Source organism: Amaranthus tricolor, chromosome 2 (genome assembly GCF_026212465.1).
Source record: "Amaranthus tricolor cultivar Red isolate AtriRed21 chromosome 2, ASM2621246v1, whole genome shotgun sequence".
In the NCBI taxonomy this organism is placed as follows: domain Eukaryota; kingdom Viridiplantae; phylum Streptophyta; class Magnoliopsida; order Caryophyllales; family Amaranthaceae; genus Amaranthus; species Amaranthus tricolor.
In genome coordinates this window covers 8,369,863-8,392,302 of record NC_080048.1, presented here as the reverse complement: position 1 = coordinate 8,392,302, position 22,440 = coordinate 8,369,863, and the positions used below count along the sequence as shown (strand labels likewise).

The window sequence follows — 22,440 nt, the reverse complement described above, 5'->3', positions numbered from 1 at the left end:
GGTTTGAGAACATAGCCGGTACCCCACATCAACTAGCGATGTAGCGGCCCCTTGAATCGTGTCATTGCATTGTATGAGCACCGATCGGATGCGCTCAGCCTGTTTGTTATCATTATATTGTTAAAAGAGTCACATAAAACTATTACTATATGTTATGAGTGTTGAAAGAAGACGTACCAGTAACGTAGATGTCGGATGGTAATGTGATCCTGGCTGCGCAAATGTGGTGTTCGTTAGGCGTAATATGGAGATACGCCTGTACCAACTCATGTACATAGCAGAGCCATGACCTGTGAAGTTATCTCCTCGAACCAATCTAGATGCTCGGCCATTCCACGCATCTACAAGCGATCCATGTCGTACGAGGTAGTTCTTGTCCCCAATCCTCTGATCAATCGCATGTAGTTGAGGTTGGGTGTCATAGGCTTGCAGAATAACCTGCTCTAAATCGAATTGACACATGACACGATCCGGGAGATGTAGCTCGACGATGTCAAAGCAAATAAGTGGACAACGCGATCTCCAAATCTCGTGGCCCGATGTACATATGTGTGGCAGAGCGTCCATCTTAGCCGCTGTGTAAGGCTGCCATGTCATCTGTAATAGAAATCAAAACGCTCAGTAATATGTACAATTTATTCATAACTAATACAAATAGTAAATATTAATAACATGCTCGTCCCGTTGTCGATCAAGTGCGTCTCTCTAGTAGACGAGAGTATGTGGGAAGTGGGATCTCGAAAGATATACGCGAAGCCAGCTGCAAAAAAATGAACATTGTTTAGCATTTTCATGTATCATAAAATAGTGAAATTATGAATTTGAATAGTGAATTGAGTGTTGCTATCTTACTGTTAAAGAATCCATCCCGCGACGATGCTGTGAACCTAACACCGGTTCAAAATCATCCGCGTCATCTTCCTGATCATGTTGCTCATCGAGTCGAATCGTCCGAATTATGGGCCTCCCTATATGAATATGCTCCCATGACCATATCTGTAACAACATCAAGCAGCCACCAATGTCCTTGGCACCCTTACGGGATGCTCGACATAAGTTACGATATAGATACGCTAAGGTAGCACTTCCCCAACTGTACTCATCTACGCGCTCCAAGTCTCCCAGTAGAGGGAGATAGATCAACTGCACCAAGTCACCGCTCTTGTCTGGAAACAAGATGCATCCAAACAGGTACAAGATGTACGCTCGCGCATGTCTATCAACCGTAACATCATCCGCGTCATCCCCTAGCGCGCTAAAATGCTCTCAGAGTCAAGTCAGCTTCAATGACGATCCAACGATGATCTTCGGCTGTGTGGGGTCTTGAGGGTTTTCAGGCCAAACCCCTAGTAGCTCATGAACTAATGCTGGCCAATTTCCCTCTCCATGACCTATCACTGCTTGTCCTTCAATGGGCAGTCCCATTATAACTGCCACATCTTGCATCGTGATCGTTGCCTCGCCAACTGTGAGGTGGAAGGTATGAGTCTCCGGCCTCCACCTCTCCACCAATGCAGTGATAAGAGCTCAATCGAGCTCTAACCCCCAGCCCAACAACCTGTGAATGTATCTGAAACCAGCTAATTCGACTACCTCTAATACCCTGTCATCCACCTCCCAATGTAACGTACTCGCCTAGTAGTGCTGACGAGTAACCAATTGGGCAGTGGAGCCCTCCCACGCAGCTACGCTCCTGTGTGTCGCCTGAAGCGTAAGCACTAATGGATTAACTGGACTCGGCATCGCCATGATCGCTGTTACATACATAAGTGTTATAAAAATCACATAAATATTATCAGACTCAACATGATATTACAAAATATTAAAAAAACATACTTTGTTGACCTTCGAGGGCATGTTTTCTTATTATGACCACTAAATCTACAAAAGCTACAGTGTTACGAGGACGCGTCAACGGTGCATCCATTTCGTTCCGTATACGAGTTGATCGCGGACGACCCTTTCCACGCTTCGTTGAGGGATCTGGAACAACTGTAGGACCGTTCCAAGGTTCGCAGGTGAACATGTCTGGAATAGGCTTGAAAGTCTTCTTATATGTCGATACGTATTTTGTAGTGCGAAATGAAGGGTCCACAAAAGCGTCATACGATATGTTACGAGCTCAACATAGCAAGAACATGTGAGCACGGTAACTTGAAGATGGTTGGTTTCTGACAGGAGCATGATGTTGCTGTGAGGTCAACCATGTAGGATTTTCCACCTTTTCATGCTATCCTGTTGCCACAACCAGTGGTGACCTAAAATATCCCACGCACAGTGTCATATATCCTAATATCATGAAAGCATGCTTTTTCAGCATTCTTATCAATCGTATCAGTTGGTTTCTTGGCATACACATGTCCATTGTCTAATATGTTTCTCCCTAAATCCCTCCTTGTGGCAATTTATTCTTTAACCCGGAAGAATGTCATCCTAACCAATGAAGTGGTTGGGAGTGACCTAGCCCCCTTCATTACGCCATTAAACGCTTCAGACATGTTTGTAGTTCTCACTCCATATCGCTGCCCACCGTCATGAATCAAAGTCTATTGGCGCTCAGGAATAGAACCATCCACTAAGTACTTATACGCGTCCCCATAAACTCTTTTAGGCGATTCATGTAGAAATTATATTTCCGAATCTTTGTCTGTTCAGAAGCTTTTCCAAATAAGTTTTTGACTGCTATGTTTTTGAACTTCTTATGCACGTTCGAACTCTATTCATTGCATGCAAAATTCCCTTGTGACGATCAAATATAACACATAAGCCGTCCCTCTTAGTGACATAATGCCTTATACAATCCAAGAACCAACTCCATGTGTCGTTGCTCTCTCCCTCCACAACGGCAAAGGTAAGTGGGAACAACTGAGAATTTGCATCTATCGCCATAGCAATCATAAGTGTGCCTCTGTACTTTCCGTACAAATGTGTACCATCTATAGAAATAAGGGGACGACAGTGGGGAAAACCCTTAATGGATGGTCCGAAAGCCTAAAAAATTCGCTTAAACATCACTCTGGTAGGATCCATTGTCAGTTGGACTTCCCATTGCACCACTGTTCCTGGATTAGATTGCATTAACGCCTGCAGGTACCTTGGAAGCTTCTCAAAGGACTTATCCTAATCCCCAAATACTTTTGTTATAGCCTTATTTTTTGCCAACCAAGCTCTCTTATATGTTATAAAAAATCCGTATTTATTTTTTTCAAAATTAACGATTGACTTCACCTTAAACGCTGGATCAACTCTGATCATATCCACGATTAGATCAGCAACAAATTCAGAAGTAAGGAGGGGATGGTCGTCACTGTAATGTACTGAGCAATCTTGATTATGACCCTTATATCGCACAATCTTAAATGATCCCGTTGCGGTCATAACAGCTCGCATCCTCCATTCACAACCTATATCCTCCGCATTAGTGCATTGGATGACGTACTTTGAAGGCTCCGACTCAATTGAGCAGTATGAATGTTGTTTCTTGTGTGTTGATTTAGTATTATAAACTATTCAAAAATGACATGTAAATTGGATAAAAATAGCTTAATTATTGTTTTTAAAAATGGTAGAATATGACTTCAATTGTTTTTTCGTTACATGGTCTTCATTCTCATTGTCCTTCTTTAACTGAGCATTCATTTGCTTTTTCGTTTTTTCATTTTTCCATTCAGGATTAATTGGAGATGAAGAGTTGTGCAGATTTGCCATTTCTTATTTGAAACAGTAGGCTTTCGACTCAGGAAATCCAGTTCCTCAATCTTATTTCCCTGCTATATGCATTCATGTTTCTGGGTCATTTTTTTTTTTTTTTTTTTTACTTTTGTTACTTTATTTTGCATATTTTCAGAAAATGGGTCTTTCGGATTATTGTTTTTTCTGCAGTAGGCTTTGTTACTTATTAATTTTTCTGGCTAATGTTTGTAATCCTGTTTTTTAACAACTTTGGATTATTGTTGCACTAATATCTTCCATAAAATCAATTCCCTGCAAGTAACCACATACACTGCTGCACACACAATCAAATCAGTAACTTGCACATGCTTCTGAATTCTGGCACACAGATTAGTTGCACATGCTTCTGATTTCTGGGATACAGATTTCTATTTTAACTTTGACTTGCTGTTACTGGACTTCAACCACTACAACTATCTATAAAATCCAAGCCTTCACATATATTTAATCTTATAACCATACACATACTCTTGCACTTAGAAAGGTACACAAGTAACTCAATTTGTTTTCTCAAATTTGCCTAAATACACAAACATATACTTATGCTCTATTAATTTAATTTGTGTTTTCACTTTCTACAAATCTACAGGAAATTGATTGCTACAACTTCATTCTCAACTTAATATAGGTATGATTACACTTGTATTCTTTTATGTGCTTTTTAAATTCAAAATGTTTATTGATGCCATTCAATGAATTGCTGTTTTGTTTTTTATTGTTAAGCATTTTCAGTATCTACTATAATGCAGTTCATTTTTATCATGCTCTAATTGAGTGTGTAATTAAATGAAATAAATACAAATTATTTGTGATTGAAATGTGATCAAAGATACCCTTGATTTGAGTTTTTTTCCCTCTGGTTTGGTTTGTTGTTTGATCAAGAGTCACTTTGCTCTTACTTACAACTTGATTGAATTGTTTCTCTATATTCTTCCAACTTGTGTCTTCCTTAGCTAATTTCAGTACTTCAAGTTGATGCAAACTTCAAATTAAACACCTCACATCATATTACAAAGAGTTGATCAAAAGCCATCGTTAACTGTACCTTAGAGTCGAAAGATCACTTCCTTGTGTACAAATTATCAGGAGTGAACTCAGCCTATCATTGCAAGAAAAAGCCCCAACCATAAACATATATCATAAGAACCAAACAACAATTAGCATTAAACGGTAGGCACTTGAACAAAAATATATAAACTTCCATGCTGAAGTATGTTTTTCTTTCTATGATATATTCTATTATCAACTAATACATGATGTATTCTATTGCCTTCTTGCTCTTATCTTTCATCTTGATTCAATTCTATAACCCCTGGTATACTTTTAACTTGACTCCCCCACAACTATTTCTTTCTTTCTTGTTCTTCATCAAACTTTACAATTTATTTCTTCATCAAAATTTGTATATCCCTTCTTGATCATGTATGTCATCCTCTTTCTTCTTCTTGTTTTTATTAAGTATGCAATATAATGAACAAGAGCATATAGTACTTGATAGAAATGAATGGTACAAGAGAATATTTTTGCACCATCATAGGATCTGACTTTTTTGTTCATGTAGCCAACCATATCAGCTTAGGTGTAAGGTTTGCCTTGTTGTTATTGGAGTAGTCGTATTCTGAGGGATGCATCATCTTCACATATTGAGCTTTCACCAGGTATAGGATGGATCATCTTCGACAAGCTTTCATCCTTTTCTCTTCCTACACCTTCACACATATCTATGTTTGTATTCACTCTTATGTGACACAATTTGCTGCACTCGGCCTCTATTCTTTGTAACTGCACGAGCTTCTCAACCAACCCATGTTTAATCATGGACTCGATTACTTCCTAACAGCATCAATGCAGCCTTGTATAAGCTTGTACAGGATCAAACCAGCAGCACCAACCTGTTAAAACAACATATATGGGTATTTGGCATAAATGTTGAACGCTCACACTAATTAATGCTTTTGTTTGCAATCCTAAAAATTCATTTCATCTTTATATTGGATTTGGCACATTATGTTCGGTTTGTGATCATTTTGCCTTTGATACTAGGCATATTTCTATTTATTAGTGTAGAATTATTGATTACTCTGACGCTACATACATGAAGGAAAAGTATTCTACTTTGCATGAATTAACAAACATATCAGCAGTACATAAAGTTAAAATCAAGGTCATTGAGAAGTCTAGACCGTTTGAATCACCAGGCAAAAAGAAATACCAACGCCTTCTGCTGCAAGATGAAAAGGTATACACATAAAACAATAACAACTTTTTTGTTCAATCAACCTCACGTTTTTAAGCTAACTGTTATTTGATCCTTACTATTATTAGGGTGATGTTATGAGAGCAAACCTCTTCGAAGATGACATACAAGCTTATGATTCTCTAATTCAGCAGAATCATGAGTATCTGATTTCAAATCCTACAATTAAGCCCGTCAATGAAAAGTACCAAGCCATTTATATCAAATGACATTCAGTAATCGGACTGTAGTTCAAGCCATTGGTTCCTATTCAAAAGCTTCCGATCCAATGTATCATTCAATAACAACTATTCCAAGAATAGCAGGTCCTTATGATAGATTTGGTGCGTATATTCAACAGTTCTAATATCATTTATATCAAACATATTTAATATTTTATGCGTATAACTACATATAAGTTATAAGTACATTATCAAGAAAGTAACTTATCACCAATCATTTATTATTTAGATATAATTGGTGTTGTTCTATTCATTGGAGACAAGCGCATGGTAAAAGGTGCATTTGAGCAACAAAACAGCGTGTCAGAAATTATTATCACTGATCATAGGTATAGTGTTTGCACACTTTAGCTTTTTAAACATTTATCTATTGTATTCTATATTTCTATATGTTTCATTGACCAACCTCTTTTTCACACTTTTTCTGAGCTACCTCATGCAGCTCACATCAACCCTTAACTGTGTCGGCATGGAATGATATGGCAAACTTCTTTAAAACAAAGCCTGCTGAAAATCAAATCGTTGGTTTCACATCTCTAAGAGTTACATCACATAAGGGTATACTTACTATCATATTTTGTTCTTTGTGATTTCCTTTATTACTCTAATATTCAATAAACCCATTCCCATCTTCATTTCTGCGATGATAATTGCCTTTCAAAATTATTAGGTTTTGGCCTACCAACTACGATGTCGTCTTCAATCATTCCAACGCCAACTGGTGATAAGGTAAATTCTCTAAGCCACTAGTAAAGCACATAATCTATAAACGATTCCTAATAATGCATTTACACACAAAGTTATATGTCTCCATCAATACATGTTCTTTTTTTTTTTTAACATAGGGCCTCTTCTCATGGATCCTTGCTTCACGAGCGGAAAACACAAATCTTGAAGACCCGCATGCCCTTAAACGAAAGGCAGTTAACCACAATTGCCTTCATCTAAAGCAAGACGGTATTAAATCTAGCTTTCAAATTATATCAGTTAATTATCTATATTTCTTTATAATTTTGCTGCATATATATCCAAAAACAATCATTTTAAAATAGAATTATAAGAAGTATCAATCAAGTAAAACTAACCCTTTTTTAATTCCACAGGCAGCAAATACTATCCAAGAAGAGCGATATTGGATAAAAGCATTGCTCGAGAATTGTAGCTACAATGATATAAGAAAATTTATAGGGTGTGATCAATGCAATAAAAAGACAGACAATGAAAGGAATGAAGTTTTTGAATGTCCATGATGCCACAAGAAAGAGAGCGTCGCTAAGCCACGGTTGGTTCATAAATTTATATGTACAACTTTATCTACTGAAAACTCTCATATACAATTTTTGCTTTTGTCATCTATCAGATTAGCGCTCACTTTCGACGCCCACGATAGCACGGGCTCTATCCAACTAACTGCATTCATTGGCACCATAGCAGAACTCTTTGGAAAAACAATCGATGAACTATATAGTCCAGCTACTTATGTAAGGGAAAAATCTCTAAAATCTAACCTTGCCAAATTCGTAACTTTAATCATTACTACACTTACTACTATTAGTTTATCTTCAGTAAACAGGAACATATTGAATCTTATCAAGACATTGCTCAATCCCTACGAGTGAAACCGATTGAGATACAGCTGGGTCCAACTGTTGCTTTATCCAAAAGTGTAAAGTGGGTTCTAAACTCAATTGCAATTGCACCAGACACTTCAACAAACCCACAACACTTGGCCTACAGGTCGTCCGAGACTCATTCATCACAAGAAAGTATACCTGCTCAACTAACTGATGCTACTTCTTTACATGCGCCAAAACCATCATCTGCATCACATAAAGTAGAGACCGATACTCATTCATCAGAGCAAATTGTACCAGCTCCATTGACTATTGCTCCTTCAAATGATCCACAACCATCATCTGCATCAAAGAAAGTAGGGACAGTGAAGCGTAGTTTAGATTTTTCAGATACAACTACTTCTTCCGATGTATTGGACTTCAACGCTTGAGTTGTCTATGATGTTAGCTTTTGAAACACTATCTTAAATATTGTTGCCTTTTTGGAACACTTGTTTGGCAACTCCAATTATTAGGAGCTCTAACTTTTCATGCTAGCCCACCACAACCATGTTCATTTTGCTTAACTATTAATTGAACATGTAGTACTATCTTTGCTTTTGTATTACAAATTTATGTGTTGCTTATTATCATAAATTTGTTGCTTGTATAAGTGAATATTATTTATAGCTATAAATGTTCTTGAAAGCCCTTTGATGTTGGTTTGATTGCTAAGAATTGCAAGAAATGTAGAAAATAGGTATATTGGATACAATTTGTTTTAGGTGTGATACAAAATTGGACATGAGAATTGGACAGTTAGTTCAAATCCTTTTTTTTAAACTAAATCAATATGTTAACTTCTAATAACTTCAATTTGATTACTTATGATTTGTTCATTTCTGTAGTACAAGTACACAAAGCTATCTATGACTTCTCAAAGCAACTAACCAACATGAAGAAGGTGCTTGGTTGGAACAACAAAATCTACAACATAACTATTCAACCACTAGCCCTTAAAATAGCTAAGTAACCCATCAAAAATGGTTGTCCACATGTTTGCGTTAAATAACATATCAGCTATCATCAACATATCACAATCATTATTGCCCATCGCACCTGCTCCGTGCACCAATGCCATTGCCACATCAATTACACTTCAACACACCAACATATACATGCAACCCTTGCGTTATTCACACCTTTGCAACACATTGACATTCCAAAATTTTCATTCGTAATATTTTTAATAGCAGTTTATAAATTATCATTATAAAATTCGATAGTATAACTTGGGGGACCGCGTGCATGGCACGCGGCTCTACAACTAATTAATATAAAAAATTCAAAAAATAAGCAATTTCCAAACTTTATTCCCCAAATAAGCACTTTTTGACTATTTTTTACCAAACTTCTTTGTTCACCGTAATAAAGAGCGAACAATTATGAGGCTAATTGTCATTTTCTTTTTTCAATTTTAAATGTTATTTTCTTGGACTATGTCAATTTTACAATGCTAATTTTTAGGCTTTTAATTATTAAATTTTCTATTTTATTTCCTAAAAATTTGGAAAAGTTGATAATTATGGAATCAAGGGTGATTTTATTCAATTATATAAGTATTTTAATTAGAAACCTAAAATTAACTTTCCTATTTTATTTCCTAAAATTTGGGAAACTTCATAATCATAGAATTAAGGGTGATTTTATTCAATTATAGCAAGTTGATAACCAGCTTTTTAATAATTAAAATCTAAAAATTTTAAATTTTAATTGCTACAAGTATTTTAATTAAAAACTTAAAATTAACTTCCCTATCTTATTTCCTAAAAATTTAAAAAAGTTGATAATCATGGAATTTATCTACGGCACATAACTAATTTATCTATAGCACATAAACAATAACACCTACAGCAAATAATCTAAACATGTACAACACATAACCTAAACTCTTACAACAAATAACTTAAACACCTATTGCACATAACACCTACTTGACAACTTCTACATGTTAAAAAAATCTACTTGATTTTGTGAACCCCTACTTTACGTATTCTAAATGCCTACTTGAGATATCCTAAACTCCTACCGAGTAAGCGTGCAGTTACACTTCATTTTCTGTTTTTGTATTTTTAAGAAATATAATGAGACGGCTCAATTGAGACCATGTCTATAAAAGACGGTCTCGCACAACAGTTTGTCTATATATGTTAGCTAGAGTTGTCAGTTGTATATTAATTGGTTTGACCAATGAGAAGTCGTGGTAAGGCTTAGAAGACGTGAAAGGAGAAAATTAGGAATGACATGATTATATTGTGCCTCTCTAAAGATATAATTAGGGATAAAACAACTTGGAATGACATGAGCAAATTGCACCTTTGGTCAATTTTGGATCATACATATTACATATATTTATATATATTACTTCACATAGCTAAAATTTTAGAATTTTCACCGAATTACGTTTAAAAATCATATAATCTATTAAAACGACCTAAAAAGTGAAACGACACTTTTCAGAGAGTTGTGTTGTGGATGGTTTCTATTGGCTAAACCCTTATAGCTTGACATATATTCCAAGTTTCAACATGTCCTTAGACCGATTAAGAAAAATGGCTTGTCTAACCTATGCCATGAGGCATAAATTAAGAGAGTATTAAATACCTTCATCTACCAACTTTATTCAAGGATTCCCTTATTTATTCATTTTTTTACTTACTTTAATTAATGTATATATAAAATCATTATTTCCAAAAGCATATTTAAAGAATAAAGTAAATTTCATAAAAGAATTTAATGCTCTTAACCTATGCCATTGTGACATAGGTTAGAAAAACCCTAAGAAAAAATCTATAAAAACTATATATTAATAATTTTGCTTTGATTGAGGTGATAAAGTAAAAATATTGAATTGATGTTATAATATAAGAAAAATTATCCTTATTGATATGTTAATTAATTACAAAAAAGTAAAAGATTTAACCTATTTTATTGAAAAAGTCCTTTTTTAAATAGCCAGCACGTAGAATTACCTGATTTAGTTTCTTAAAAAAAATGGTTTTAATTTAAGAAAATTATCATACAACAAACAATTTATTATTAAGTTTACAAATTAAGTAATTATTCAGGTTTTATGAAATTTTTATAGAAAATTGGCATAAAATAAGGTAATAAAAATATTTTTATTGTTATAATTTTTTTATTAAAATATTTTTATTGTTAATCAAATTATATATTTTAAAGATTTTATATTACAACTTTGTAATTTGCATGTAATACATAATATATTCCCTTTGTTCCTCTGATATTGATGCAAATATTGGAACACAGGTGAAAATTATTGAAAAAGAAAAATTGAGTTAATAAGACAAAAAAATACGTGAATAATAGAAATAAGTAGTTAAAAATGAGAGAAAAATTAAATTTATGGATAAAATTTTTTAAAAAGCCAAATAATTATCAAAAATAGGGTAAAAACATGAATTAAAATGAAAAGTGAATCATAAAGATAGTAATATTGAAAAAAAGCAAAAGTTTCACCTTATAAAATCAAAACAGTCAAAAAGTTTCACCCCGTAAGCTTGAATGATGATTAGCAAAATTTTTTCATATTAAACAAATGGACAGCAAGGCCAAGTTAGGTCAAAAATATTGAATCAGCCTCTAAAGCACAATATTTTTAATTATTGATCATTTTATCTCCTTGAATTAACATCGTAAGAATATATTTTTTTTTTTTTAAGAAAAAAAATAATTTTTTATATTAAATGAAGATAAACTAAATTATCTGAATAAAAAAATTAAAATGTATAAATAAGACAATGAAATGGTAATTTATGCAAATTAAAAATAATAAAGTAATATATTGTGGTGGATTTGTTTCAATAATAAATAAACAAATGATCAATACATTTAGGAATTAATAGAATTCTTCCACAATAAATAAAATAAAATACATTTTCTAGTGGATCTTTTTGTTGTCAATATAGTTGATGAGAATTAATGGATTTCTTTCACTAATAAATAAAATATATAAAATTTTTTTTTAAAGGATATATAAAATGTATTAGGTAGTGGATCTTTTATTTATTATTTCTGTTTTAGTAGATTAGTTGGAATAAAACAAATAAAACGGGTAAAAAGTTAGTTGATTGCTGGGAAAATCACTGATGACAGCAGGGAGAAGTTATGACATGTAAAACGACATATTCACAACAAACTCTCGGTCTGTTTCCTCTTATTTTGCTGTACTTTTTTTATTTCATCTTTTTGGCTATAATTTTTTAGAAATGTTCCATTATTTTCTTTTTTATTACTAATTATAAATTTAAATTCCCTTTTTAATATCATTTATATAATTTAAATGTTCTTATAATTTTTAAATTATTGTGTATATTTCTTTGCTGCAATCTAAACAGAACTAGGAGAGTAATTAGCATGATTCACAAAATGCATCTAAAAGGAAATCAATGCATCAATGGTGACCATAAATTTAATGCCTTGTTTCCCTTTATTTGAAAATGAATCCTAACATCTTTTATAACACAAACTCTTTTTTGCTATTATCCGTGCATTTAATCTTTCTCTTTCAATACCATTATAGCTAGTCTCTTGATAGACCGTGTCTTTGAGAAACATCTCTCAAACCTAGCCCATTAAAACTTAATTTCAATTATATTATCTTTAATGCTTACTTACAATATCTTAAATGTCTACTTACATCATTTTAATGCCTACTTACAATATTTCCAAAATTATATAACTTGTTTATTGATCAATTGCTATAAATCGTGAAATGCAAGGGAAATATTATCACCATCATCAAAGATTTAGTTGTGGATGTCTCGGTGAAATTTAATTATATTGAAGTTATTGATAGAGAAATGTGTGCTTCCAACGAGATATAATTAATTAATGACTAAATTAAAATTAGTCCAAACATGTATCAAGCAATCTTGCAATAAGACCACTTTTCAAAATGTGTGATAACTTGCACAGTAAACAGGGGTTAGGAGGGCCTGAAATAGTTTTTCGGGGATCTTCTCTGACGCCCAAGTCAGTGTTTGAGTAAGATGATTGGCTAATAGAACCTTCCCCAAGTACACTTTTAGTTCGGAGGATGTTATTTAAACCTCTTGGTCTTACCACTTGAGTGGCATATGTAATGTAAATTTATTTATTAGACAACTTTTTAATTTATGCACGGTTCTTTTATGTTTCTCTAATTTTCCCTTTAAGTAATCAATCCTCCTAAATCACATGTTGAAATTTTGACCCTGAATTATCATCAAATATCTTCGTTCTTGAATTATTAATAAATATTCTATCCCTGAATTAATGTCTCTAATCAGGACACATACAAATATGATATTAAATCAGTATATTTATTGCAAAATTAGAGTTAATTTTATAGGTTAGGGTAAATTTTTAGTTGATTTTTGTAGGATTTGTATTCTATTTTTTTTTTTATCATACTTAGAATCGGATTTGAATCTATATTGCCTTTAAAAGTTAATTATTTTATCTGGGCTCTTATACGTACATAGGGTTTGAGGTCTAGAAATAGATCTCTCAATCTTTATGCTTAATAATATAAATGGCTAAGTAAATTAACACAATATATTTTAAATCGATCGACCGCTTTTTTTTAGTCCTCTTTGTGAAGAGCATATAGGTATAAATTGTCCGTCACCTTCCTTCATCCAAACTCTGTTTTCAAGCGTAATATTGAGTATAGTGATGATAATGATTTTAGATTGATATTTTTTCGCCTTAAGTAATAAACCTTTCACATCAATATAATTCATGACATATGAACATCTCAATAAGCAAACTGTTAAAACTGTAAACTTAGTCGGTTACTTGCGGTTACTTACATATGGCAGTTTTTAGGAGTATAGCAGTTAGTGGAAGATTGTAGCCATCAATAGTAGGTAGTTTTTTTTACAGTTACTTTACAAACTCATGTATAAATGTTGTGACCATCACACATCTTTGATACTGAAATAATATACAAAAAAACACCAAAATTTGGTGATAAACCAGAAATCATGGTATCAGAGCAGCAACGATTCTAGGTCGTTTTTGCAGCTTCATCATTTACCATTAACATACCTTTAACCAAAAAATGGCAGATGAATCAAGAACGGTCATAGCACCAGATCAACCGGTCACAATGGGGCAATTGTTGCAACTGTTCAAACAGTTAAACTCCAATCAACCAACCCCTGAAACTGTGACTAACACCCACACCCTCTACTTCTCTGAGAAACTAACGAATCAAAATTACACAAAATGGTCCAGGCTGATGCACTTAGCCGTCAGTGGACGAGATCGTCTCAATCACATCATAGACGATCCTCCTTCCACAGATGACCCAGCCTACAGCCAGTGGACCAAACGTGACTCGATTGTTATTTCGTGGATCTTAGAGAATATAGATGCTGATTTGGTGAATCAGTATCTTGATTTCCCAACAGCCAAAGCTTTGTGGCAAGGGATTGAAATTCTCTACAATAGTGGGAGTACTGAAGGCCATACACCCATAGATGAAGCTCAAAAAGAAAAAGGGAAACGTACCAGAGAAGCCAACAGTAAACTAGATGAAGAAGGTACCAGAAGCAACAACGAAAGGGTCTCTCTCCTTCAGATCCGGCATAGCAGATGAACAAGGTACCAAAGGGAGAGACAACGTCGCCATTTTAGGGTTAGAAAAGGAAGAAGAGGAAGAATTGCTCTCCCAATCTCACAAAAATAAGGGAGCAGTAGAAGACAACGGCGCAAAAATGGCGTTAGAAGAAGAGAGTGAGGAGAAAGGGCCTCCTCAAAGCCCTTTAAATAAGGGAGCATTAGGGTTGAGAGAAGGGAGAGGGTCACGTGACAGTACACGTGTGGCCATCATCCAACTCAAAATTTCTCTTCCTCCTTTAATGTTTCATCTTATTTTAAAGGGGGTTGGATTTTCGATTGTGGTGCCACTGATACAATGTCATTTGACCCGATTGATTTTTTGACTCATGACGTACCTGGGAAAGACATTATTAAAACCGCGAATGGGGAAGGGATTAAAGTGAGAGGAGCCGGAACTATTTCATTTACAAAAAACCTCACTTTAAAAAATTGTTTATTTGTACCTGACTTGTCACATAAGCTATTGTCTGTAAGCCAACTTACGCGAGATCTTAACTGTACGGTTCTGATGAAACCCGGGTGTTGTATTGTGCAGGATGCTCAGACAGGAAACATCATTGGGCGTGGTGTTGAGAGAGATGGACTGTATTACTTGGAAGAGGAGACTCAAAAAGGCAAAGCAGCACTTGTTCGCGGACTAGAGGAAAGGCAACTGTGGCATCGACGACTAGGACATCCTTCTATAGGGTATTTAGAAAAACTTTTTCCTAATTTTGTAGGGCTGAAACCTGTGTTTATATGTGAAACGTGCATCCTTGCAAAGAGTCACAAACATTCGTATTCTAATAGTTTGAATAAAGTTGATGTGCCCTTTATGCTTGTTCATTCTGATGTGTGGGGCCCTGCCCCGGTTGTAGGACTACATGGTTTTTCGTACTTTGTTACCTTTATTGATGATTGTACCCGCATGAGTTGGGTTTATTTTCTTAAACAAAAATCTGAAGTTTTTCATGTGTTCGTTGAGTTCTATAATATGATCTGTACCCAATTTCAGACCCAACCTCGCATGCTCCGAACTGATAATGGTAGAGAATATATCAACTCTAACATGGATCTTTTCTTTAAGCAAAAAGGCCTCATACATCAAACATCTTGTCCTAACACACCCCAGCAAAATGGCGTGGCGGAACGGAAAAACCGTACACTCCTTGAGATGACCCGTTCTACTATGCTTGACTCTCGTGTTCCTACTTATCTTTGGCCGGAAGCCATCGCCACTGCCAATTACCTTACCAATAGACTTCCCACTAAGAGTCTCCAATACCATACACCTCTTGCCACCCTCCAAACCCATTTCCCTATACCCTCCACGCATATTCTACCTCCTCGTATTTTTGGATGCACCGTTTTTGTTCATTGTCCAGCAAAGGTACGCAGTAAATTTGAACCTCGAGCGTTGAAATGTGTTTTTATTGGATATGGTCGCAATCAAAAGGGTTACCGGTGCTATGATCCTTCGACCAGAAAAGCTTACACCACCATGGATTGCGAGTTCATTGAGCACGAGTTCTACTATCATCATCTTCGCCGTCAGGGGGAGAATTATCATGACGACGACAGTCTCAGTTGGCTAATTAGTCCGTGGTTGCCCAACCTTGATCCAAAAGAACAAGTTGACAATACTACAGAGTCACCTGACAATGCTACAGAGTCACCTCACCAAGATATTCTGTTCACTCCTCCACCACCACCAGTCCTGTCTGACCATCAGGTAAGTCATATAGCTCTTGATAGTCATACATCTCCTGATATCGATATTTCAACAAGCACTAACAGGGATAATGTGATAGTTGATACTTTGAGTGAAGATATTGATACAGACAGGGATAATGTGATAGTTGATACTTTGAGTGAAGATATTGATACAGACATAGTTGAGACAGGTGAGAAAATTTCCACATATACAGGTGAAGCAAGGGGTCATGATACATCATATATGTTACTGTCTCGGTCCACTCAAGGAGTCCCTCCAAGAAGATATGATCCTGAGTATGAAGCACAACGTTCGAGATATCCGATTGAGAAGCTATCAGGATCAGGAAATTTGTCACAAAGTGCCTTAGCCTTCAAGGTAGCTTTAGATACGACTACGAGTCCAACCACAGTCGAAGAAGCTCTAATGTCTGCACACTGGAGAAAGGCGATGGAAGAAGAAATTAACGCTCTTAACAAGAACGGCACATGGGAAAAATGCATCTTACCAGATAAAAAGAAAGCCGTCGGATGTAGATGGGTGTTCACGATCAAATACAAGTCAGATGGCACGATTGAAAGGTATAAAGCTCGATTGGTGGCTAAAGGATACACTCAGACGTATGGGGTTGATTACTCAGAAACCTTCTCTCCGGTTGCGAAACTTGATACAATCCGAGTTCTGTTCAGCATTGCAGCAAACCTAGACTGGCCTCTCCATCAATTTGATGTTAAAAATGCCTTTTTACATGGAGAACTACAGGAGGAAGTATACATGGAAGCCCCACCAGGGTTTACATCAGGATTCTCAAAGAATGAGGGTTGCAGATTAAAGAAGGCGTTGTATGGGTTAAAACAGTCCCCTAGAGCGTGGTTTGGAAGATTTACCTCTGCAATGAAGAAATTTGGCTACAAGAAAAGTAATTCAGACCACACCTTGTTCCTTAAACGAAGAGGAGGCAGAACCACGTGCCTGATAATTTATGTCGATGACATGATCATTACCGGGGATGATAGAGATGAAATTGAAATTCTGAGAAGGAAACTGTTTCAAGAATTTGAGATGAAAGATTTAGGCAGGCTAAAGTATTTTCTAGGGATTGAAGTTCTTAGATCGAACAAAGGAATTTTCATATCCCAAAGGAAGTATGTTTTAGACCTGCTAACTGAAACAAGGATGCTGGATTGCAAGCCTATCGAGACACCAATGATGTTGAACCATGGACTACAGATGATTGAAGGGGGAAAATTAGCTGATCGTATGCAGTATCAACGCATGGTAGGGAAGTTGATCTACTTAGCTCACACAAGGCCAGATATCGCATATGCAGTAGGAGTAGTCAGCCGGTTCATGCCCAAGCCTCAGGTTCAGCATATGGATGCAGTATATAGGATTCTCAGATACCTCAAAGGGTGTCCCGGTAAGGGAGTACTTTATCAGAAAAATGGTCACCTTGATCTAATGGCATACACAGATGCAGATTGGGCAGGAGATAGAGACGATAGGAAGTCAACATCAGGCTACTTCACTTTAGTCGGAGGAAATCTAGTCACGTGGAGGAGTAAGAAGCAAAAGGTAGTTGCTATGTCTAGTGCGGAAGCTGAATTCAGAGGTGTGGCAAAGGGAATCACCGAGGTCCTATGGCTTAGGAAATTATTATGTGAACTAGGATTCGCCCCTACACAGAGTTGTGAGTTATACTGCGACAATCAAGCGGCTATCAACATTTCGGAAAATCCAGTTCAACATGATCGCACTAAACATGTAGAAGTGGACAGACATTTCATAAAGGAGAAGTTAGAAGCCCAAATAATCAGGCTTCCACATGTAAAATCAGAGGATCAGCTAGCAGACATTCTTACGAAAGCGGTTGGAACTCAGTTCTTTGAAGAGGTCTTACGCAAGTTGGGTGTTGGTGACCCGACTACCCAACTTGAGGGGGAGTGTTAAAACTGTAAACTTAGTCGGTTACTTGCGGTTACTTACATATGGCAGTTTTTAGGAGTATAGCAGTTAGTGGAAGATTGTAGCCATCAATAGTAGGTAGTTTTTTTTACAGTTACTTTACAAACTCATGTATAAATGTTGTGACCATCACACATCTTTGATACTGAAATAATATACAAAAAAACACCAAAATTTGGTGATAAACCAGAAATCATAAACAATATTTGAAATAATCATTTGATAAAGTAATAATTAATTGTTGACTTATAAGGTAGATATTATATAGAAGTACTGATAAACTTTAAAAATATTAAGAAAAATAATAAATTTATAAGGAATAAGTTTGGATATTAACTTAAAAAGTATTCAATTTATATATAAATGGAGTCTAGGTCAAACTTGCGACTGTAAAGTTTAAAACCCAAGATTAAAATCAAGACTCGAATCTAGAAAATCTCAAATTTATAGGCCGCTGCCATTAAATTAGGGTTAAGTTCAATAAGGTCAAAATAAAATCTTAGGCCACGTCTATCAAATTAAAGGGGTTATTGATCCCGATTCTTATTTGTCGCCACTATTTTCATTTTATCGCCACTCCCCCTCTAATGAAATTACGACTTTGCCCCTGGAATTTAAAAAATTACGAAAATGCCACTAAGCTTAAAACCTCTATAAAAACACTTCAAATCCACTCAATAACACTTTCATCACTTCCATAAACTCAAATTCTTTACATAAAATTAAGCGGAGCTAAAACTTTGGAATCGATATCGTCCACAAAAATTCGAGGTAAGTTTTATTTTAAATCAATCGAAGAAAAAAAAAATTTTAATGGGTTCGGCACAGTCGCACGTTTTGTGCGACTGTGCCGAACCCATTTAAATTTTTTTTTTTGTTTTTTTTTTATTTCGAAAGAGTTTCTTGTTAGTTAATGTTATTTAGTAAATGTTGTAATAGAATGTATTATGATAATGTTATTGTAAGAAGTAGTTTTTAATTTACATATTTGAAATAGAAAAAAAAATATATGAGTAACCAGTCGCACAACCCAGTCGCACATTTTGTGCGACTGGGTTGTGCGACTGAGTTTTCAATTTTTTTTTTAAATTTTTTATTTGGAATGAATTTGTTTAGTGTAATTAATATATTAAATTTGATTTTTTTAAATATTTATGAATATAATAATTGTTTAATTGTTTGTAAATGTGAATTATTTTTCATGTTACTTGTTTTTAATTTATTTGATTCAAAGTGTTTATTAAATTAATTAACTTTAGAATGTCGTCTTAATTTAAAATATGAAAATTGTAGTAAATGGCTGGAAATCAAGGTAAGGGAAAAGGGTTTTTTAGAGGGTTATTAAGCGGCAATAGATCTAGGCCTACTTTACTGAGAAGTGATCCCCATGAGAGGGGGGTTACGGGATCTGCAAGGCGAGCAAGGCAAGAACAGGCGGCTTAGGAATTGGCATTGACGGTTCATTTCCCGTGCAACCGTTTGATAGTGACTGGCAGCTTGGCCTAGCCGGCCTTTTTGGTATGCCATTGTCGGAGTTGCGTGCGAAGGTGCACTTCACAAGCGGCAGCATTAATGTTGGTGCACTGTTGCAGCTATGCCACCGTTCTCAGTCTATGGATACTCAAGGTACCGCCTACTACATGGCTATAGTAGGTTCCACGTTGCTCGTGGATAAGACTAGAGTCGGGATGCGTCCTCACCCTGTTGTTACTGTTACAGCTGATCAGGCTGACATTGCTTGGGGTGCAGTGACGCTTGCTCACTTGTATCGCCAACTGGGTATGGCGACAAGGACTGGGAGCAAGACTATTGTTGGTTGCCTGACACTGTTGCAGACATAGATTTACTAGTACTTCCCAGCCTTCCGCCCCCATCCGCGTCAAGCTGACATGCCGAACAAGACAAGGGCAGAGATGTGGTCCCCGCCGAAGCCAATCCGCGAGCTGAGCAGACTGATAGACTGTAGGAGCATACTGGACGCCATGACAAAGGCACAGGTTTTGTACATGACCTCAAACTTAATTATGTTTATTATTTTAATTTCATGTTATGTTTATTATGTATTATTTTCGTTGTGAGCAGGTGGAGTGGACTCCGTACATGACTTATGATAGGTCTTTATTGAACGAGCACCCACGTACCTCCTATATCGGTGGTATCACCTGTTTCGATATCTTGGAGGTCTATTTGCCTGAGAGGACAGTGAGGCAGCTCGGTTTTGCATAGGAGATTCCCCCGGCTCCGCTGAGACCTACCCAAGCTCTGCGACCAGCACAGGGCTCCTACTCAGTTACATTCGTTTCTTCTTGTATGTTTACGGAGATGTGGAGTAGGTTCCCTTACTGTGCCCGCGTAGTTGAGCAGGCACTGCGTCGGGCATCGGTTCCATCAGAGGCTGCCCCGGATTACGTGGACTGGTTTAGAGTGTCTTCCCACTGTTTTCTCATCCCAGGTGAAGGACCTGCTGCTGCGTTTGGTGTTGCGGATAACAGAGTCGAATATGTTAGTGTTCCTAATTATCTATTTTATTTTTATGTTTCATAACATGTATTGACTTTGCAATTGTCTGGTTTTTACAGTTTGCTGCTGAATTTCCAACTCGACTTGCGCCATTGCTCAGGATGCCAGCTATTGCTCAAATGACGCCTCGGGAAAGAGATGCTGCTGATATGTATTTAGATGATCTTAGAGAGTTGTTTGCCGAATGGCAAGAGTGTAGAGGGCGCAGCCCTTAATAGACATTTGCCTGTTTTGTAATGAATGAACAATTGTTGTATTTAATCTGTATATATGAAAGTACAGACTTCTTTGCCTGTTTTGGAACTAGGTCGGGCAGCATTGTCTAAGTTATGCAAATCAACACTTCTTTTATCGTAGCGGTGACATCTTAAGTACAGACTCACTCTAGAACACCCTTCTTTTTTTTTATATGAAGCACGTGTAAATTGAAATCCAATTGTTAGTGCTATCTCATTAGCCCAAGCATGTAAATTATCTATAGAATCAAATTCTCTATCGATAACAAATCTATCAAAATAATCTACATTATCTCCTAAATTTTCAAAGTCCTGCAAATAATAATTATAATAACATTATCATAATATATCAAAATAATAATAACTTTAAAAATAATTATTTATATAAAATCATTATAATAAAATACCATTATTATAGCACAACAATAGATTAAAATAAAATAATTTAATTAAACAAAATAAATTTTCTAATTCGAAGTTCAAAAAAAAAAAAAATTTAATAGCTGTCGCACAAAACGTGCGACTGTGCCTAGGCTGAGTCACACAAAACGTGCGATTCAGCCTAGGCACAGTCGCACGTTTTGTGCGACTGCTATTAAATTTTTTTTTTTAATTTTTGAAATTCAAAAACAACAAAAATAAATTTAAAAAAAAAATTGGAAGCAGTCGCACAAATCAGTCGCACAAAACGTGCGACTCAGCCTAGGTCCAGTCGCACGTTTTGTGCGACTTCATTCCTTTTTTTTTTTTTTTGCAAAAATCGAACCGATTAATTACTTACCGAATCGTTATCATGCTCGTCTTGATATGCCATTGATGTTCGATCTACAGTTCTAGCTTGTTTAACTTTACGTAGTGTTTTTAGAGAGTTTTTAGAGAGAAGGTATCGTGTTTGAATTCGAATATACTACCATAACGCCTCTGAAAATTTAATATATATATAGTTCCGATAATAATGTTATTAAGCGATAACAATGTTATTAAGTGCCATTTACATTTCTTAAACATTTTCTAAGTTAAGTGGCATTTTTGTAATTTTTTTAAATTCAGGGGTAATATGGTAATTTCATTAGAAGGGGTGGCGATAAAATGAAAAAGGTGGCGACAAACAATAATTCCCTTATTGATCCATTCCGACTAAATTTTTTTTCAACAATTCTTGTATGAGATCGTCTCACTATGAGACAAGCTCATATAAGCAGTCTAAATTAAATTTATATAGCAGTTAATTACATAAGAATAAATTTTTTATTAAAATTTAAGAAATTTAAAAGTGGCCTGGGTCAATTCATACTAAGCTGTCTCACGGTGAGTATAAAGAATTTATGAATTTTTTTACCTTGCCCATCCAACTAAACCCTTTAATTGGTCCCATTAAACATCGAAACTCAACCAGCCCCATTAAACAATTGTAATTCAGATTTAAAGGATGTTCAAAATAGATTCGATGATCTGATAATTATTGGCCTTATAACCAAACTCGACTCAACCATTTTTCAAAATTGATTCACAAGAATGTAAAAATCAATGTGAATACAAGATCAGATTTTAAACCGACCAGAAATTTATCAAA

General features: G+C 35.5%; 1 protein-coding gene across 2 annotated transcripts; it reads left to right on the top strand.

Moving 5' to 3' along the window:
- The first annotated feature begins 4,188 nt into the window (after positions 1 to 4,188).
- Positions 4,189 to 8,468, top strand: LOC130804587 (uncharacterized). Of its 2 annotated transcripts, XM_057669079.1 has the most exons (11): positions 4,189 to 4,216; positions 4,322 to 4,360; positions 5,834 to 5,971; positions 6,058 to 6,312; positions 6,440 to 6,539; positions 6,653 to 6,768; positions 6,881 to 6,939; positions 7,056 to 7,167; positions 7,314 to 7,492; positions 7,571 to 7,691; positions 7,777 to 8,468. In XM_057669079.1, the coding sequence occupies exons 4-9, from the start codon at positions 6,195 to 6,197 to the stop codon at positions 7,370 to 7,372; spliced, it is 564 nt and encodes a 187-aa protein (XP_057525062.1). In that variant the 5' UTR covers positions 4,189 to 4,216; positions 4,322 to 4,360; positions 5,834 to 5,971; positions 6,058 to 6,194; the 3' UTR covers positions 7,373 to 7,492; positions 7,571 to 7,691; positions 7,777 to 8,468. The 2 variants fall into 2 exon arrangements, with proteins under 2 accessions (XP_057525062.1, XP_057525071.1); XM_057669088.1 differs by lacking the exons at positions 4,189 to 4,216; positions 4,322 to 4,360 and having other exon boundaries at positions 4,617 to 5,971.
- The last annotated feature ends 13,972 nt before the right edge of the window (positions 8,469 to 22,440 follow it).